General features: G+C 42.0%; 1 protein-coding gene across 5 annotated transcripts in view; it reads left to right on the top strand.

The window, feature by feature from the left end:
• The window catches only part of LOC110507118 (LIM domain kinase 1), an 83,031-nt gene extending 67,118 nt beyond the window's left edge, over window positions 1–15,913 (top strand). For 3 of the 5 annotated variants that reach the window (XM_036964951.1, XM_036964952.1, XM_036964953.1), the window contains 11 exons: window positions 1,927–2,032; window positions 2,306–2,502; window positions 4,677–4,866; window positions 5,343–5,429; window positions 6,921–7,052; window positions 7,369–7,428; window positions 7,939–8,004; window positions 8,883–9,456; window positions 10,244–10,299; window positions 11,449–11,606; window positions 11,914–15,913. In XM_036964951.1, coding sequence (XP_036820846.1) covers window positions 1,927–2,032; window positions 2,306–2,502; window positions 4,677–4,866; window positions 5,343–5,429; window positions 6,921–7,052; window positions 7,369–7,428; window positions 7,939–8,004; window positions 8,883–9,456; window positions 10,244–10,299; window positions 11,449–11,606; window positions 11,914–12,103 — 1,816 coding nt within the window. In that variant the 3' untranslated portion in view covers window positions 12,104–15,913. The remainder of the gene's footprint in view (window positions 1–1,926; window positions 2,033–2,305; window positions 2,503–4,676; window positions 4,867–5,342; window positions 5,430–6,920; window positions 7,053–7,368; window positions 7,429–7,938; window positions 8,005–8,882; window positions 9,457–10,243; window positions 10,300–11,448; window positions 11,607–11,913) is intronic. The other 2 variants (XM_036964954.1, XM_036964955.1) reach the window with 2 other exon arrangements.
• The last annotated feature ends 168 nt before the right edge of the window (window positions 15,914–16,081 follow it).

Below are 16,081 nucleotides of genomic sequence, written 5' to 3'. Positions count from 1 at the left end.
GGAAGGGGGATGGAGGGGAGGGGGATGGAGTGGGGAGGGAGAGGGGGATGGATCGGGAGGCTAACGGAAGTATGGGAGATGACTGAATGGGAGACATGGACGTCAGAGACTCAGAATGGAAGTGAGGGAAAGTGAGGACATTGTTATTTAAATCCAGTGTAGATGAAATACTATACCCATGTCCTTGTACAACAAAAGGGATGGAAAGGATCTAGCAGTAGGTACGCTGTTCTGTCTTCTATTTTTCCAGTGGACCAGTATACCATTCTGTACATGCTAGATTTTCTATAGTCTCACATTGTCATACTTCCTAGACTTATGATGTAATCACTCGGCTAATGGAATATGAGAAAGATGGATATCGAGGTTAAATCTACAGTTGAAGTCGGAAGTTTACATACACTTAGGTGGGAGTCATAAAAACTAATTTTTCAACGACTCCACACATTTCTTGTTAACAAACTATAGTTTTGGCAAGTTGATTAGGACATCTACTTTGTGCATGACATAAGTCATTTTTCCAACAATTGTTTACAGACAGATTATTTCACTTATAATTCAAGGTATCACAATTCCAGTGGGTCAGAAGTTTACATACACTAAATTGACTGTGCCTTTTTAAATAGCTTGGAAAATTCCAGAAAATTATGTCATGGCTTTAGAAGCTTCTGATAGGCTAATTGACATCATTTGAGTCAAGTGGAGGTGTACCCGTGGATGCATTTCAAGGCCTACCTTCAAATTCAGTGCTTCTTTGCTTGACATCATTGGAAAATCAAAAGAAATCGGCCAAGACCTCAGATTTTTTTTTTTGTATACCGCCACAAGTCTGGTTGGGAGCAATTTCCAAACGCCTGAAGGTACCATGTTCATCTGTACAAACAATAGTACGCAAGTATAAACACCTTGGGACCACGCAACCGTCATACCGCTCAGGAAGGAGACACGTTGTCACGTAAAGGGAGTCTTATATCGACATAACCTGAGAGGCCGCTCAGCAAGGAAGTAGTCACTGCTCCAAAATCGCCATAAAAAAAGCCAGACTACAGTTTGCAACTGCACAATGGAACAAAGATCGTACTTTTTGGAGAAATGTCCTCTGGTCCGATGAAACAAAAAATAGAACTGTTTGGCCATAATGACCATCGTTATGTTTGGAGGAAAAAGGGAGAGGCTTGCAAGTCGAAGAACACCATCCCATCCCGGGGGTAGCAGCATCATGTTTTGGGGGTGCTTTGCTGCAAGAGGGACTGGTGCACTTCACAAAATAGATGGCATCATGACGCAGGACAATTATGTGGATATATTGAAGCAACACCACAAGACATCAGTCAGGAAGTTAAAGCGTGGTCGCAAATGGGTCTTCCAAATGGACAATGACCCCAAGCATACTTCCAAAGTTGTGGCAAAATGGCTTAAGGACAACAAAGTCAAGGTATTGGAGTGGCCATGACAAAGCCCTGACCTCAATCCCATAGAACATTTGTGGGCAGAACTGAGAAAGTGTGTGCGAGCAAGGAGGCCTACAAACCTGACTCAGTTACACCAGCTCTGTCAGGAGGAATGGGCCAAAATTCACCCAACTTATTGTGGGAAGGCTACCTGAAACGTTTGACCCAAGTTAAACAATTTAAAGGCAATGCTACCAAATACTAATTTAGTGTATGTAAACTTCTAACCCACTGGGAATGTGATGAAAGAAATAAAAGCTGAAATAAATAATTCGCTCTACTATTATTCTGACATTTCACATTCTTAAAATAACGTGGTGATCCTAACTGACCTAGGACAGGGAATTGTTACTAGGATTAAATGTCAGGAATTGTGAAAAACTGAGTTTAAATGTATTTGGCTAAGGTGTATGTAAACTTCTGACTTCAACTGTATTTCCAACTGCTTATCGCTGTTCTCTCATTCCTTCTCCAGGGTGGACTCTGAGTTGATCAGTCCAGATGTGAAGAACTCCATACATGTCGGAGACCGGATCCTGGAGATCAACGGAACACCCATCAGGAATGTTCCTCTTGATGAGGTAACCTAGCTGACATCTCTTTACTTGTGTTGCTGATAGACATCAATGACATTGATTTTAGATGTTAATAAAATTTGAGTCTTGATGTTACAAGATACAAGTTTAAGTCCTTACTCTTGTTTATTCTACTGCATCAGAGCATGGAGTTGATGGACACTAAGGGGAAAACATCAACACTCTTAGCCATACTTCATGTTATGCTATATGCTATTTTACATTCTATATGTTATGCTACATGCTAATGCTACACTGATCATATTTTTCCTCCACCAGATTGACCTGCTCATCCAGGAGACCAGTCGTCTGCTCCAGCTGACCATAGAGCACGACCCCCACGACCAGGGGGGTTTAGAGGGTGAGACAGTGGGCGGACCCCTGACCACCCCCCTGTCTGACGGTCCAAGCCCCATCCTCCCCATCACTCAGCCCCCACACCCAGATATCAACAACCTGCGCTCACGAATGATCACGTAAGGACTAATCTCGGTGACGTTTACAGGCGCACAAATACAGGCTGTTGTAGTCATGGTGTTTTGTTTTATTTCAACCTCAAATACAGTATGAATAGAATAGAAAAGGAAATAATTACGCAACAAAATACAGATTTATATGAAATCTTCAACTAAATGAGATATATACATAAATAAAAACATTCAACGTGTACTAAACACATTTTAAACATACAGTACCCGTCAAAAGTTTGGACACACCTACTCATTCAAGGGTTTTTCTTTATTTTTTACTATTTTCTACATTGTAGAATAATAGTGAAGACACCATTCTGTATACATCTGGTCCTTCTTTGGACACTGTGTTAACTAACTTCCAAACAAGCTTCAATGCCCTTCCGTGGCCTCCAACTGCTCTTAGACGTTAGTAAAACCAAATGCATGCTTTTCAACCATTCGGTGCCCGCACCCACCCGCCCGACTAGCATCACTACTCTGGACGGTTCTGACTTAGAATATGTGGACAACTACAAATACCTAAGTGTCTGGCTAGACTGTAAAGTCTCCTTCCAGACTCATATTATACATCTCCAATCCAAAATTCAATCTAGAATCGGCTTCCTATTTCGCAACAAAGCCTCCTTCACTCACGCCGCCAAACATACCCTCGTAAAACTGACTATCCTACAGATCCTCGACTTCGGCGATGCCATTTACAAAATAGCTTCCAATACTCTACTCAGCAAACTGGATGCAGTCTAACACAGTGCCATCCGTTTTGTCACCAATGCCCCTTATACCACCCACCACTGCGACCTGTATGCTCTAGTCGGCTGGCCCTCGCTACATATTCGTCGCCAGATCCACTGGCTCCAGGTCATCTATAAGTCTATGCTAGGTAAAGCTCCTCCTTATCTCAGCTCACTGGTCACGATAACCACACCCACCCCTAGCACGCGCTCCAGCAGGTATATCTCACTGGTCATCCCCAAAGCCAGCACCTTCTTTGGCCGCCTTTCCTTCCAGTTCTCTGCAGCCAATGACTGAAACGAGTTGCAAAAAATCGCTGAAGCTGGAGACTTATATTTCCCTCACTAACTTTAGACATCAGCTAACCGATCGCTGCAGCTGTACATAGCCCATCTGTAAATAGCCCACCCAATCTACCTACCTCATCCCCATATTGTTTTTATTTACTTTTCTCTTCTTTTGCACACCAGTATTTCTACTTGCACATCACCATTTGCCCATCTATCACTCCAATGTTAATTTTATAAATTGTAATTACTTCACCTCTATGGCCTATTTTATTGCCTTACCTCCTCACACCATTTGCACACACTGTATATAAACTTTTTTTCCCCTATTGTGTTATTAACTTAACTATACGCTTGTTTATTCCATGTGTAACTCTGTGTTGTTGTTTGTGTCGCCAGGTCGCAGTTGTAAATGAGAACTTGTTCTCAACTAGCTTACCTGGTTAAATAAAGGTTAAATAAAAAATAATAATAAATAAATAAAACTATGAAATAACACATGGAATCATGTAGTAACCAAAAAAGTGTTAAACAAATCAAAATATATTTTAGATTCTTCAAAGTAGACACCTTTGCCTTGATGACAGCTTTGCGCACTATTGGCATTCTTTCAACCAGCTTCATGAGGTAGTTACCTGGAATGCATTTCAATTAACAGGTGTGCCTTGTTCAACACAATCAGTTGTGTTGTGACAAGGTAGGGGTTATATACAGAAGATAGGCCTATTTGGTAAAATACCAAGTCCATATTATGGTAAGAACAGCTCAAATAAGCAAAGAGAAACGACAGTCCATCATTACGGTAATGAAGGTCAGTCAATCCGGAACATTTCAAGGAACTTCAGTTCTTCAGTGAAATGGATGAGCAATTACATATGTAACTGCAGTCACGCTGTCGCTCCCATTTCCTAATTAGTCTATAAAAATAATTGCTGCTAGAATGGTGCCTGGCAGTACCATTTAACACTGTGAAACACAATATGGATGTGCGTCAGTTACACTGTGAGACTGACTGATGATTGCTTTGTCTCCACCTGTTCCATCTTTCTCTCTTTTTCCTTCTCTCTGCCCCTCACTCACTCCCTCACTCTTATTTTATCTCTTTCTCCCCCTCTCTTTCTCTGTTTCTCTATCTTCCTCTCGGCCCTCTCTCTCCAGGCGGAGCTACAGTATTGATAAGTCTCCGTGCTCCAGTAACGCAGCATCCCCTCTCTCTCAGAGGAAGGACTTTAACCGCTCCGAGTCACTGCGAGTCGTCTCCAATAGTCGAATGCACCGGATCTTCCGGCCTTCAGACCTCATCCATGGAGAGGTGCTCGGAAAAGGCTGCTTTGGACAGGCCATCAAGGTTAACACACCAACCTCTACACACTCTGGTTTTGATTTGTTGACTGATGACTTGGGTATGACGCGGCCATTGTCTGTTCAACTGTCCTCTCTGTTAAAGATGACCATGGAAAAGAAACTAATTTTGGGGGACAGTTCCAACACCTTAAAAATCCCACTTCACACTACTAAATGTGTGTCAAACGTTCTGTATTCAAAAGTTCCAGAAGATGGCAGCATTGAGGTGTTTTACAGAATGGCCTCTGAAGTAACCAGAATGTACTATATGTCTGCATCTGCTGCTTGGAAGATGCACTCAAGCAGGGAGCAAATATCAGCTTTGAGAGGGGGACAACATATAGCTAGAGTTTTTATACCGTAGCAGTTCTTAACAACTTCCCAGACGTTGCCTGTTGGGGTGAAATTAGCTTTGAACGGAAAGTGTCCCCATGCCCTGTTGCGCAGGCTGATGACATCACGGGGTGTGTGTTTCTGCAGGTGACCCACAGAGAGACAGGGGAGGTGATGGTGATGAAGGAGCTGATTCGTTTTGATGACGAGACACAGAGGACATTCCTAAAAGAGGTGGGTGACATTACTCTATTTGACCCTTGATGAGACACAGAGGACATTCCTAAAAGAGGTGGGTGACATTACTCTATTTGACCCTTGACTTCTTTTGCCTTTGTTGATGTGTCACCATCAGGGTTCAACGGGATCAATTCAGAAGATACATTCATATTCAAAATTCCATTTGCTTAAGAATGATTTCAGAAGATTTTAAATTGGTCTTATATATTAACGGTTTATGAAGGCACACCATCCATCTCTTTCCCTTACTCCAATGATTTGAATGAACCACCACAGTCAATGACAAACTTTGTGCTTGTCCCAAAGAGCTCCCACTTCTTCTAAGAACAATACAATCCTTTGCTATGTGTCTACAGCACATGTGTCATCAACAACAATGCTTTGGCTTAGTTTACTGACAGAGATCACCTACCATGTTTCCAACCCTGGCCACTATTGTTAACCCTCCTGGGCTACGTTTACCACATAATGTAGTTTGTCAAACTCTGAATGTCATGTTTAGATGATCGTCATACATACCCCTACAGCTCGTAAAAAGTACACCACCATAATTAGGCTGTGAGGGGTGGACAGACAGTCATTACAGGTATACACAGGTATACACCCTTGGCCGCATCCCTCCCAGATACACAGACACTTACATCGACAATCACATGCACGCTCGCTCGCGCGCACACACACACTATTCTACCCTGCATTCTACTCTCCTCTTCAGGAAACAATGTGAGCACTGAGGTGTGCAGGTTAACACCCGTAGTCCTTTTAATAGCTCTGTAAACAGTAAAAACATCAGGCCATGACCACCCACAAACAAACAGCTAGAGGAATGGAGACTACGGTTTGTTTTCTAACTCTTTTATTAGTGTCTAGCCTGCATAACACTCCAATTACAATCTCTCGCAATCTAATCACACAAAACACAAACACTGCCTTGGGAATGGTTTCCTGAGTTTCTAAGTTCAAGATGTTTTTAACTTGATCGATGGATTGGAGTCTGGTCCTTATGGTAGAGACATAGTAGTTATTTTTAAAACCTTGGCGGCCATTTTAAATCAAAGCCTTTAAAGAGTTTTCTCCTTTCCTTGACTTCACAGTAGCTTATGTAATGTGTACCTGCTTTAGGAGCTAATCAGTTCGTCTCGCTCTGGGAGGCTGTAATAACCACATATTACTCCTCTTTCTTGTTACAATTATGTCAAGTTAATGACAAGAGAGGAGACATCTTGTATGTTTTAGACCAGGAAGAAATGGTTACAGACTAAAATCGAGTTCTGGATGGAGGACGTTCTATCTCACAGAGACCCTCAGGGCGGGAGACAAGGAGGTCTAGGTCGTTCACTAATTATCTAGCTACCCACCCAGTTCATTTAACTAAATACTGCCTTTACTAAACCCACACAACCACTCCCCACAGCTCCTAGATGATTGATCTTTATGAGGAGTCAGGGCTAGGACAATAACTAACATACCCTCCTCCCTCTCCAGGTGAAGGTGATGCGTTGTCTGGAGCACCCCAACGTGCTGAAGTTCATCGGTGTCCTTTACAAAGATAAGAGACTCAACTTCATCGCAGAGTACATCAAAGGAGGAACCCTGAGGGAGACAATCAAGAAAATGGTAATTGTGTGTGTGTGTGTGTGTGTGTGTGTGTGTGTGTGTGTGTGTGTGTGTGTGTGTGTGTGTGTGTGTGTGTGTAGGATTGTAGTACTTTGTTGCATGCACTTCTGTATGGGTGTGCCATCGCACCAGCTTGTGTGTGTGTGGTTGGGTGGCTATGTGTCCCCATGAGTGCATAGTTGCGTGTTGTACATCGTGTCTCAGATTCATCAGAGGATTTAGGATTAGAGAGCCTCTCTTTAGTTTTAATCACTGGTGTTTATGTTCTGTGAAACATCCAGAGTCTGATTCTATCCTTGTTTTGTCTTACTAACAGGACACCAACTACCCATGGAACCAGAGAGTGAGCTTTGCTAAAGACATCGCTGCAGGAATGGTGAGTGAATGATCCATGCCTAATAAAATGTATAGAATGCCTCTAGAATGGGTCTTTTCAGGACCAGGGCACCATGGGCTCACTGCTGCAGTCAGAGAAACTGCAGTGCAGTGGTGGTGAATACAATATCAGACAGTGCAGTCAAACTAACCATGCTCACACTGCCCTCTAGTGGAGATCTAGAGGAAGAGTAACAGCAGTGTTGATCACGTGTAGAAGAATTTCCCTATATGAAAATTACATCTTGAATTCCTTCTGGATTAGGGCATCGTGGGTAGTCATAGTGTGTTGCCTTTGATTTGGGTTTACAGTGATGAATATAGCACATGACTGTAGATTAGTGAATTTACAAAGGCTATACTCTGAAAAGGGTTCGAGAGAAGGAGCAACAACAATGCATATTTGTTCCACTAGGCACTGGTTTGAGGTTTAGGCTTAATACCCAACTCTTGTTTTCTTTCTTTCTCTCTCTCTCTTTCCATCCCTCTCTCTCTTCTCTCCATCTTCCAGTCATATCTGCATTCCGTGAACATAATCCACCGCGACCTGAACTCATACAACTGTCTTGTCAGAGAGGTGAGTAAAGAGATGTTAGGTATGTTCTCTCTAAAGGGTGTGTGCTTTCTTTGAGGATTAAGACTTTGCACCTGTATGTCTAGATCACATACAGGTTTGTCTCTCGTTGAGAGAGATGTGACAATGGAGATTCCTTGACGTTAGAAAACAGAGAAACCTTTGTTAGGGTAAAGTACTGGACAGTAGATCCGCCCTTCTTAAATCAGAGGCCTTACAGGACAAGTGACATGCCATGTACTGTACACTTCTTCACCTAGACCTGTTCAAATAGAGGGTAGAAAATATATCAATTTCTATGAACTGACAAGGTAAACATCCATGTTGAAGAAAACACTGGATAAAGATATTGTGTCCTAAAGTATTAGATAAACAAACCAGGATGAGGATTCCTATGTCCTGTATAGTATTTGATAAAACACTAACCCGGAGATCTGATAGGGTTTATATTGAACCTGAATAAGCAGGTGACTAGTCTGGGGTCTCTGGGGTATACTGTATTGACAGGTGTTGTTATCTCACTGACACACTGTCTTCCTGTCTGTCTGTCTGTGTTTTTACCTCTCATAGTCAACAGTCATAGTATTCACTCTCTTTATTCCTCTATGTTGTTGAGTGTGCCCTCTCTATCTTTCTCTCTCTCTCTAACTGGCATTTGTCTTCATGTCTGTGGTAAGATGTATAGTCTTGTAGGTAGGTTTGCAGTGTGTTTGGTAGTCTAAGTATTGTCATTCATTAGATGTGACACTGTCTGTGTGTCCTCTGTCTCCCTGTAGAATATGAGTATGGTGGTGGCAGACTTTGGGCTGGTGTTGTTAGTATTGTGTTGTACTAGATGTAACTCTGTCTGCTCTGTTTGTCCCCTCTCTGTCTCCCTGCAGAATAACAGTGTGGTAGTGGCAGACTTTGGGCTGGTGTTGTTAGTATTGTGTTGTACTAGATGTAACTCTGTCTGCTCTGTTTGTCCCCTCTCTGTCTCCCTGCAGAATAACAGTGTGGTAGTGGCAGACTTTGGGCTGGTGTTGTTAGTATTGTGTTGTACTAGATGTAACTCTGTCTGCTCTGTTTGTCCCCTCTCTGTCTCCCTGCAGAATAACAGTGTGGTAGTGGCAGACTTTGGGCTGGTGTTGTTAGTATTGTGTTGTACTAGATGTAACTCTGTCTGCTCTGTTTGTCCCCTCTCTGTCTCCCTGCAGAATAACAGTGTGGTGGTGGCAGACTTTGGGCTGGTGTTGTTAGTATTGTGTTGTACTAGATGTAACTCTGTCTGCTCTGTTTGTCACCTCTCTGTCTCCCTGCAGAATAACAGTGTGGTGGTGGCAGACTTTGGGCTGGCTCGGCTGATGGTGGAAGACAAGATCCAGGACAAGAGTCTCCTGCAGAAGAAACCTGACCGCAGGAAGAGATACACGGTAGTGGGCAATCCCTACTGGATGGCCCCGGAGATGATCCACGGTGTGTATGTAGGCGTGTGTGTGTGTGTATTCAGGGCAGTGGTGGGAAAAGTACCCAATTGTCATACTTGAGTAAAAGTAAAGATACCTTAATAGAAATCTACTCAAGTAAAAGTGAAAGTCACCCAGAAAATACTACTTGAGTAAAAGTATTTGGTTTTAAATATACTTAAGTATCAAAAGTAAAAGTATAAATAATTTCAAATTATTTTTATTAAGCAAATAATTAAGCAAACACCATTTTCTTGTTTTTATATTTATTTACACATAGCCAAAGGCACACTCCAACACTCCGACATTATTCACAAACGAAGCATGTGTGTTTAGTGAGTCTGCCAGATCAGAGGCGGTAGGGAAGACCAGGAATGTTCTCTTGATAAGTGTGTGAATTGGACAATTTTCCTTTCCTGCTTAGCATTCAAAATGTAACAAGTACTTTTGGGTGTCAGGGAAAATGTATGGAATAAAAAGTACATTATTTTCTTTAGGAACGTAGTAAAGTAAATGTTGTCAAAAATATAAATAGTAAAGTACACATAACCCCAAAACCTACTTAGGTACTACTTTAAAGTGTTTTTACTCAAGTACTTCACACCACTGGTTCAGGGTCAACCTATTTTAACCATTGCTTGAATTGCACTTAAATCGAATGACAACCATATGGCTTTTAAACAGAAAAATGTGAATTCTTCAGTTGTTTCAACTCCACATACTGTAATACATTGTCAGTACTCAGTACATTGTCAGTACTCTGAAACCAATAGCCTCACAAGTGTCTTCTCTCACAGGGAAAAGCTATGATGAAAAAGTGGACATCTTTTCCTTCGGGATCATGCTTTGTGAGGTGAGTGCCCGTGACAGCAGAATATGGAAGTAATCCCTGCTGCTGAGAAAGTAAAATAGTCGAAAGTATTCATATTCCTCATTAGTTATGTTAAAATAGAGAGACCAATCAGTATGGTAACCATTAGGGTTGGTCCTAGCAGCACTGGGTTGAACTATTCTGTTGTCAGAGATGCAGTGAGTCTATCTCCACATGGATGTCATTAGGCAGGGACTCCACAGAGGCAGGATTACAGAGGGGAAATTCTCTTTATGTGGTGGGTGACTGATAGGGACTGGGGCTACCTGTAGTCTAGCTAGCTGATCTGATGCCGTTTGGTGGTCCCATTGGGCATACCCTCAGTCCCTCTATGATTGGTATACTCTGTTATTGGGGACTCCCTTTCCCCTGGACCTGGAGTCTCACAACAGTAAGTCAGATGTACATGTAGCATCTTAATTTCACCTATATTGTCACAGAAAAATAATCCTGCAGCAACAGGATTTGAACGGTTAGTCCATAATGTTGCTTGATTGGTGGCTAGGCCAAAAGCAGGCTACATGGAACGTGACATACTGTTAATATAACGATCTGTTAGTGTGGGTTTTCAGTGAATTTATGTCAATCACAAAGTTCTATTGCATTTCCTACAGTGCATGAAAAATCTCAGCAACAAAAGAGTGATCGAATTAAGATCTTACATCTGTAGGCCCTCCCCGAATGGCGCAGTGGTGTAAGGCACTGCATCTCATTGCTAGAGGTGTCACTACAGACCCTGGTTTGATTCCGGGCTGTATCACAACTGGCCGTGATTGGGAGTCCCATAGGGCGGCGCACATATGGCCCAGCGTCGTCCCGGTTAGGGTTTGGCCGGGTTAGGCCGTCATTGTAAATAAGAATTTGTTCTTAACTGACTTGCCTAGTTAAATAAAGGTTAAATAACAAAAATATTATAATAAAATGAGAATCTGGCGAGCAGTCGTGATGTCTGATATTAGTTTATGACTAATGATCCAGCTTGTTATAACTAGTCTGAGGTTGTTGCCCTAGCATATACAACAGTGCCTTTTGCCCTTTCCTTACTGTGTACCTCTCCCTCACTCCCTCGCTCTCTCTCGCTCTCTTTTTCTTTCTCTCTCTCTCTCGCTCTACCTCTACCTCCCCCTCCAGATCATCGGTAGGGTGAATGCAGACCCAGACTACTTGCCCAGGGCCCATGACTTTGGGCTGAATGTGACAGGCTTCTTAGAGCACTTCTGTCCTCCAGACTGTCCCCCAGCCTTCTTCCCTATGGCTGCCCTCTGCTGTGACCTGGATGCTGAGAAACGGTGAGTGTGTAGTCTGACACTGACCTGAGTCATGTATCACCATGCTGTGTGAGATTTTTTGGCGTGTAGATTACGCAAGTTTACTTTCTGTACACGGATTATGTAAACAGGAACACTTTTCCAGTTATTTGTCTATAAAGTTACTTATGAGTGTAAACTGTATTCTAACTTTGATTGTTTGATAATACTATACATGTTGAGTGTTGGTTTATTATAAGTCTCCTGTCCCATTGCTGCCACGGTAACTGACTTATGTGATCTAGCTTGACATCACTAACCTATGACTAATTGGCTCTTCTGTCTGTAGCCCCGCCTTCATCAAGCTGGAGGGGTGGCTGGAGAACCTGAAGATGCACCTGGAGATCCGCCTGCCGGTGGTGTCCGAGCTCGACACGCTACACAAAGCGTTTTGGGGAAACCACACCGCCCCCACCATGGCTTGCACCGCCATGCGGTCCGAGAACGGCCTGCCCCCACACCCCGAGACTCCGGAGTAGATGGGATCTGTAACAGAGTGGAATGCTGCTGGTCTCAGCCCATGAGAGAGGGGGTTATGGTGGTCATTGAGGAGGGTAGTAGAGCCTCTGGCAATGGAGTAGTTGCATTGCATTGTCCGGGGAGGGGTGAGGCAAGAGCTCTGTACGTACCTCCTCATGCCACAGCAGTCACAGTGGTCATATAGGCTAACAGTGAGCTGTCGATGGGCTGTATAGACTCAGGGGGAACCGAGGAAGGGAAAAGCCAGCCTTGCCTAAAGGCACTCACTCATTCAACTCCAACCAAGAGAGACTCACTCAGACTACCATTACCACTATCATAGCTTCAGTCTCATGATTGCTGTACCTTAGCTGAATGTCAGGCTGGCAACTGCTAGCTAGCAGTATCAGTCAATCCCAGCTGTAAAAACATCCATTTTAACACTCATGTCATCTTTATCTTATTGAGATGGTGTTCAAGCATTTTCAGATGTCACTTTTAAAAAAAAGATGCTTCAGCCTCATTGGTAGGGGTCCCTCCTCCAGAGTATTTGTACAATATCATGTGTTTGAAAAGTATTCCTCTGTGTGACTTTGGTTTGATTTAATTTGATGATATCAAAACCACTTTTTGAAATGCTAAAGGAGGGGCCTTTTATGTGGATAATACGAAACACATAAGTTGAGACGCACAGGCAGATGTACAATATAATAGAGCAAACGCTTTTGAGCATAAACAAAAAGCTTTTTAAACACTGCATGACTGTAAATAGCCCTGTCTGTGTCCAGTAAGCCTTGTCTGTTGTCTCCTCCCCTCCCCCTCTACTGGTGACAGTTGTGTCACAAATGGCATCCTGTTCCCTTTATAGTGCACTGCTTAAGACCAGTTGCTAAAGCGTATTACCAAAGTAGTGCACTATAGGGTGCCATTTGGGATGCATTCTTAAAGTGATGCCCCTGGTAGTGTAGAACATATGGTCCATGAATGACTATTCCTTCTCTCACTGTGCAGCACTGACTTGACTTTGAGGTAAACTTCTTTCACACCTTTGATACATTTTTCCATTTCATATGTTTATTACTCTCTCTTTCCTTCTCATTCACATCCAGGTGAAATCTTATGTATTCAAACTCAACCCACCCAATGTATATAGCCGGTGATAATATCATATTGTAAATGTTTTAAATATTCTAAATGTACAGACATATTTTGTATACTTATAATGTATGCTACATTGCCATATTTTTATTGGGCTACCTGTTGAATGAAGGAGAATAAGAAAAGTTAGGCAGTGGTAGCTGATATGGAGCAGATAACTTTCGACAGGGATGATGACTTCCTGTCGATGTGATGTGATGTGTCCCATTTACTCCTGTCGTCTCCTCTCTGCATATCAAGTTGTTTTGTTTACAGCAGCCTTTGATCTGGTCTAGACTCCAGAGAGTGCCCTGACAATGACCTTGAATATAACTACTCTGTGGGTATCGCCTCAATTGAATGCAACCATAACAAGAGAATCAACACAGAGTCACAAAATGAAGGTTATGTAGTTTGGCATTATATGCCAAGCCACATTTACCGTTTATTCCTCTCAAAAGAAATTGAGGATAATTTGTTAGTTGTTACTATAGAGTTCTTTAGTCATCCATAGCAGGGTGGATGTGTTGTGGAAGTTGGAGACAGCCAGACAGTCACATCATAGTGTCTCTCTGACCACAAGCCTCTCTCAGTCCTACAGTACATGGAGACAAACTTAGTCACAACACAAGTCTCCTCTACATGGAACTCCCTATGGGAGGCCCTCTGTTTACACACAAACTACTGGCTGTAAATAATATCTATATTGTATGTCTGTTGTTATGCATCTCATACTACACTCTCTTGAAAATAATCTCTCACTGTATGTGAATCTTTCTCTTGAACACATTGTCACTCTCATTCTCTCACGCGTGTTCTTTTTCCATCAAACATTTTCTCTATTCCCTCTTTTCCACTTGAAGATGAGCTGCATGGTGTACTTGCTATTGCGATCACTTCTGCTGTATAACCAGGCTATTCTTTTCATTTTAAAGCTAAAATTGTGATTAAAAGGAAAGAAAGAAAGAGTCAGGAAAGAGTGTACAGACAGAGACAGGAAAGAGTGTACAGACAGAGACAGGAAAGAGTGTACAGACTGAGACAGGAAAGAGTGTACAGACAGAGAAAGGAAAGGGTGTACAGACAGAGAAAGGAAAGAGTGTACATACAGAGAAAGGAAAGAGTGTACAGACAGAGACAGGAAAGAGTGTACAGACAGAGAAAGGAAAGAGTGTACAGACAGAGAAAGGAAAGAGTGTACAGACAGAGACAGGAAAGAGTGTACAGACAGAGAAAGGAAAGAGTGTACAGACAGAGACAGGAAAAATGACAAAAGACATTTTAAAAAACACAGCATCTCTTTTTATATATAATGACTGAAATCTTTTTGTATAGATTTGAGTACTTTGATTTGCACTTTCAATTTTGGGTTACTTGTGATAAAGAACTAAAATGACGGTTGATAATATGAATGCAAGTCACTGATGGAGCCTTTCAATTAAATTGTAAACGTGTCCTGGGAAATTCTTCCTTCTTTGTAGCAAACCAGAGTTAGGTGGCCATTCTGATGCCTGCAGGTATTTATTATTAGATAACTATGTCACAGTATGTCTGTGTCTAACTTGGTTCTCATTTCAGACATATCCTCAACTTTAAAAACATGGTACATGCGACATTGAGGGGTTCAAAAGAGATACCTCCCAGCCCTACCTTCTAATTGTCTAAACTATTCAGCCTAGTTATTTCAAATTCTTCTAGTTTGCTACAGAGGGGATGAGATAACCATGGTCTGTCTACTGCCTATAGACCGATCCTTTGTGAATGAAGTTCTGTGTCTTCTTGACTGTTTCACCTTACGGTGATGTCCAGAGAGGGTTAAACCACTGTTAGTCTGTCATCAAAAGAGAGCACTTGTACGGTGCCTTTTTCACATTATTGTGCCAACCCGAACAGTATTGAGCTGGCTAGATATCTTCCTTTCCAAAACGATTCCAGAAACTAGGCTGGATGTGAAACAAGGCCAGTGTAGTACACATCTGTTTGCCTTGTCATGGAATCGGCTCAGTTGTGTGAAAAGGGTATACTTACTGGCCTATTCAATCACCAAAATCACAGTAGTACAATAAGCCTCCAATGAGCATGCAGTCCTCTACCTACCTGTCAATGTATAAATCAGTACAGAAAATATCTCTCTTATGCACATCTTCTGCTAATGTGTTTATCAATGGGCATGTATGGGAATTCAATTGAAGTATGTATGGGACTTTGCCATGTTTGTAAATATGTATCACCATGTATGTCAAAGCCACATTGTCAAGCATGTGTATGGATGTATGGATGAGAATGTGTCAGCAGCACTTCTTTGCAAAGTATCCTTACCGCTGAACAATATGCTGTGCCTTTGTTTTAAAGCTAGCCTTGCCAACGACTCGACTCGAAACGCGTTTGTTTGAACTTATTTTTTGTGTAAAATTCAACCCTGATGATAATGAATGGATTTAACATCCTTGCTGATCTTTTGTTTTATTATGAGATTTTCCTCTTGTTGTATATCATATTTATATTTTCCATATTTCTCCATTTTTGATATCTTAGGGATTATGGTTCATTTTATTTTCCTTTTATTTAAAAAACAAAAACAACACAAGCTGTGAACCTTTCTGCACTTTAATCCTGAACGTGAACATTGAGAACCCTAGGAGACCACTGTATTTCATCACAGCTGGAATAAACGTGTTGCTCCTTTAATGAAATTGATCAGTGTGTGATTTATTGTATAATTACTTATATCCTTTACATTTGATATGACTAATATACAAAAAAAGTACTACTGGAGGAGGAGATTGTGTATGCAATGGAGGACAAGACCTACCTTTCATCCCATCAACCCCAGATGATGATGATCAGACATCCCCTCCTCA

This window comes from Oncorhynchus mykiss, chromosome 27, assembly GCF_013265735.2.
Source record: "Oncorhynchus mykiss isolate Arlee chromosome 27, USDA_OmykA_1.1, whole genome shotgun sequence".
NCBI classification, from domain to species: domain Eukaryota; kingdom Metazoa; phylum Chordata; class Actinopteri; order Salmoniformes; family Salmonidae; genus Oncorhynchus; species Oncorhynchus mykiss.
The sequence above is the reverse complement of the archived record's forward strand: the minus strand, read 5'-3'. Positions and strand labels throughout refer to the sequence as shown.